At 39.5% G+C, this 4577-nt stretch overlaps 1 protein-coding gene across 1 annotated transcript; it reads left to right on the top strand.

The window, feature by feature from the left end:
• Positions 1-565: 565 nt before the first annotated feature.
• Positions 566-3247, top strand: LOC101587457 (olfactory receptor 149-like). Its single transcript, XM_004636505.2, has one exon. It carries the CDS (start codon positions 691-693, stop codon positions 1624-1626), a length of 936 nt encoding a protein of 311 aa, XP_004636562.1. The 5' UTR covers positions 566-690; the 3' UTR covers positions 1627-3247.
• The last annotated feature ends 1330 nt before the right edge of the window (positions 3248-4577 follow it).

Genomic DNA, 4577 nt, shown 5'->3' with positions numbered 1-4577 from the left:
GATGCTCTTAGTCTTTACAGCATAACTTTGAAAATCCATTTACAGCTTAAAATCTTATGTTTGTTCTCTGCCACATTCTCTTGTCTACAAAAATATATAAACTGAGCATAAAGAAATGGAGATAGAAGAGGAAAGAAAAGGGGAAAGGGAAAGAAAAGTGAACACATAAATAGACGAAATAACAGGTATTTCTTCACAGATTTTGTTGACAAAGGCCCCCTTTTTTAGGTTCCCTCATCAGAAAAATGAGTAAATTATTGATATTTTATTTTCTTTGCTAATTATCACACAATTCTGTAATTTTAGCTCAACCTTATCTAAGACTAAAGATATGAAACAGTACAAACTCACATTTGCTTGGATTTCTTTTCTTTATGTTACTTCCTTTCCTACTTTGCTTCTTTCTGATTACTTTACAGAATTCTTAAGAGTATAATTTTTATTACCCAAAGTGTTTATTGTACTTAGAAATGATCTTTCTCTAACTTACACCAAACTAAAAGTTCCAGATTGTAGGAAGGAAGTTTTATTGACCTTATGTTTTTCTGTAGATGTATCCTGATGTCAGAAGGTTGATTGTTGATTGATAAAAGCAAAACAAATCATCTGTCATAGAGCCTCTTGGTTTGATAGTGGGAAGCACATTTTGGAGTCAGATGGCCTGTTGTGAAGTCCAAAATTTTAAGGAAGATGAAAAATGAATCAGTGGTGACTGAATTTATCCTTCTGGGCATCCCGCACACAGAGGGCCTGGAGGCCATGCTCTTTGCCTTGTTCCTGTCCTTCTACATTTTCACACTTACAGGGAACCTGCTCATACTTCTGGCAATCGTCTCCTCCACTCAGCTTCACACTCCCATGTACTTCTTCTTATGCAAGTTGTCTGTTTGTGATATATTTTTCCCTTCTGTGAGTTCTCCCAAGATGCTGTTCTACCTCTCAGGGAACAGCCGAGCCATCTCCTATGCAGGATGTGTGTCCCAGGTCTTCTTCTACCACTTCCTGGGCTGCACGGAGTGCTTTCTGTTCACAGTGATGGCCTATGATCGCTTTGTTGCCATCTGCCACCCTCTGCGCTACACAGTAATCATGAGCCACAGAGCGTGCTCCATCTTGGCCGCAGGGACTTCATTTTTTGGCTGTATTCAGGCCACCTTTCTCACCACGCTCACCTTCCAGTTGCCTTACTGCGGCCCCAATGAGGTGGACTATTACTTCTGTGATATCCCGGTGATGCTGAAGCTGGCTTGCGCAGACACCTCATCCCTGGAGATGGTGGGATTCATCAGTGTTGGCCTCATGCCTCTCAGCTGCTTCCTCCTCATCCTCACATCGTACAGCTGCATAGTGGGCTCCATTCTGCAGATCCGCTCTGCTGAGGGCCGCCGCCGTGCCTTCTCCACCTGTAGTGCCCACCTCACTGCCATCCTCCTTTCCTTTATGCCAGTGGTCCTCATCTATCTACAACCAACTCCTAATCCCTGGCTTAATGCAACTGTTCAGGTCCTAAACAACCTGGTCACCCCCATGCTGAATCCCTTGATTTACAGTTTGAGAAATAAGGATGTAAAATCTTCCTTGAGGAGGGTACTTCAGCAAGTGACTCTCCTTTCTGAGAAGCGATAGAAGATGAGTAACTAAGACTTGAATGACTTCCAACTGCTGCAGAGCTGATCAAAAGCTATAGTGGGGGTATGGCATCCATCATGGAACACTTTAGGTTCCTCAAAAATTTGTTCAGTTTTTCTTTGTGTTGCTGAATATCTGTGGCTGAGAAGGGGACCCAAACTAGGACAGTACCTTCAATACCTACCATTTCTCACAGAGATCAAATGGTATCATACGTGGATGTTGAGTTCTTTCAGTCTGAAGTGTTATGGTAAACAGATCCTGACCCAAAAAAAGGTGGGGCTAGGAGGTGGTCTTTATCTCCTGGGACTCATTGACTATGCAGATTGGTAAACAGGTAGCCTTGCAGACATTAATTTAACTCAGTGTCTAAGAAGTCATTTAAGAAGTGAGTCAGGTGGAATGCTTAAAGCATATCCCAAGATGGGTCTGTGGGCAGGAAGAGTAAGAATTACTTCACAGGAACCTTACTGAGAATTCTTGGGTTGGTGCCTACTCCTGAATCTTACAGGGCTTCTTCTTGGCCTGTCCTTCACCCCTTTAGCCCCAGAGTGTCCTCTAGTAAAGTGAGCCCCCTTGGAATTCTGAGGCCAAATGTCTCTCTCTGGCCTTGTATGGGAAATCAGGACTGCTTCTCTTAGATCTTTACATTTTCCCATTTGGAAACAACCCATCTCCTGGATAGAAGGTCTGGAGCTAGGGTACCTTATTGGCTGGATGCCCCTAGCCAATTATAAAATCACCTGACATCACACTGTCTGTCTAAAGGGAAGGAATAGGTGTTTCTATCAATAAAATCCTAATAATCTTTGCTGGATAGTTGTCTCTTGAGAACTGCAGCTGACAGAGGTAATTTGATAACTGACCTTTACTTGTGACCCACTATCTGGGGGACCAGGGTCTGTGGGGCCCAGTAAGTATTTCTCAAACCATTGCAAATACAGCAGGTAGAGCTTGCTTCCTTGTTTGCTTTCTTGCTTACTTGCTTGCTTTCTAAGAGCTAAGGAAAGTATAATTGGTGAAGAATCTCACACACCACTAAGATCAAAGAAGAAAGCATCTGTGCTGCTATTGTCCTAAGAGAAGTAGGATTTGGAACTGTGCCCCCCACTAGTAGTCCAAGAAAGAGCTAGCTTTAAACTTCTAGCTCTGCCTAGTCCCATTTCTTAATCTCAAATCTCCTGCATTTTCACTAGCTCATGCCATGAAAGGATGCAAGTTTCCTGGTAAATGAAAACTTCATAAGGGAAAGTTAATTAGCCACCACAGGAATAAACTTGAAGCTAAAAATCATTATAATAGTAGCAGAATCAAGTATGGTGGTATGAGGAAGAAGGCTAATACTATGGGAGAAATTCAGAAGTGCTCCAAGAAAATCTACATGCTAGGATCAACAGGCAGCCCTATGACTCAGAAAGGTGGTGGCGCATAACTCAGAAAGGCTTCCTGCAGACCTATGGACCTTTACAACACAGGGTCTGCATGATTCCACACACATGGGTGGGGTACATTAGGCTCCTCTCTCCTTCAGCTCTTTGCCTTCCCTGAATAACTAATATCAGATAAAAAGTTACAAGATTTGAGACAAGAACAGAAAAAAAAAAAATAGAAACCAGACTTCTCGCTGAGTCTACATAAGTGGAGACATTCACAGTTTTAATGTCTCTTTTTGTCTTTTGAATGGCGCTCCCGAGATATCACCATGGATAATTAGGTCTCAGGGAGATTTGTGAGTTCTTGAGTGTAATGAACAAAACAGTATTGATATTGCATACAAAACTACAGAAAATGCAACTAAAGTTAATGAAGTTTAAAGAGTGAAGTTATGCTCAGAATGACTGGCCTCATGTGGGCAGAGAGGGGGACAGTACAGGTGGAAAGGAAAATAGTGCAGGCACTGATGTGTTGAGCTTAAGGATTCTGGAAGAATCTTGGTACTACACCACCTACCTGTGTGTCTTTCAGAGCATAACTGATGGTGCAGTTGACAGGGTTGTGAGTTAAGGGGTTGCCCCGGAATTGTTGCCCAAATTTGGTAAGTTGAGGGGGAGTAGTTTCATATCTCTTAATCATGTTATCTATATTAATGCTGGCATAAAAGAAATTTGCTTCTGTGTAAGAGGGAGCACAGATATCTTCTTTTATATATTAAGCTAAGACTTGAATTAGGGCAAATTATTCAATGCCATGTAATATATAAATTACCCAAGAAGAATTATTTTTCTCATTTTATATAATATCTTGAACCTTTGTTACATTTCTTATCTTGTTCCAACATCCTTTCCTTCTCTTCCTCATTAATCTACTTCTCTTTCATGGTCATGATTATTTAATGTCCCTTTCAAATACAAAATTCAAATAAAGTCTCTTTCAATGACATAAGACTTGCTGTATTTGTTTTTATTCTGAGTCTGATTTATTTCATTTAATACAATGATCTTTTTTAAAAGTTATTTCATTTTAAAGAATAAAAATCAAAGCAAAAATAAAAAGCAGATACAAATACAGAAAGAGAGTAACATGCAACAATACATATGTTACAGATTTTCAAAGCAAGAATAGTAAATTAACAATAGTTTTTACATTGCCTGTTTTTGTCATCAAATCTGTTGCTCAAATTAACGGATATAGTTATGCAAGATTGAACAAATAGTTGAATATTAACACTTGCTTTCAATAAACCTTAATTTTTCTTGTTTTTTTATTTTTTAAGGTATTTTTCTGGAGAATATAATAATAATTGATAAAACACTAGAAACGGTACACATTTAGAAGACCAAGATAAGAGGTATTCAACCATGGCTTTTGTATTACACATTGCTGTCCTTGATATAGTTCCTTAGAGTACAGATATCAGCATACCATTAGTCAAAGTGAAAACTCTAAATATGAACTGCTGTTTTCAAAAAAATGATGGAAATTATAAGTACAATCACCTCAGACTTTAT

Source organism: Octodon degus, unplaced genomic scaffold (genome assembly GCF_000260255.1).
Source record: "Octodon degus isolate 3935 unplaced genomic scaffold, OctDeg1.0 scaffold00080, whole genome shotgun sequence".
Lineage (NCBI taxonomy): Eukaryota > Metazoa > Chordata > Mammalia > Rodentia > Octodontidae > Octodon > Octodon degus.
Note: the sequence above shows the minus strand (reverse complement) of the source record. Positions and strands in the feature narration are given on the sequence as shown.

Bases quoted from the DNA above. Each gene is read 5' to 3' on its own strand.
- LOC101587457 (XM_004636505.2), top strand. From the start codon at position 691: ATGAAAAATGAATCAGTGGTGACTGAATTTATCCTTCTGGGCATCCCG.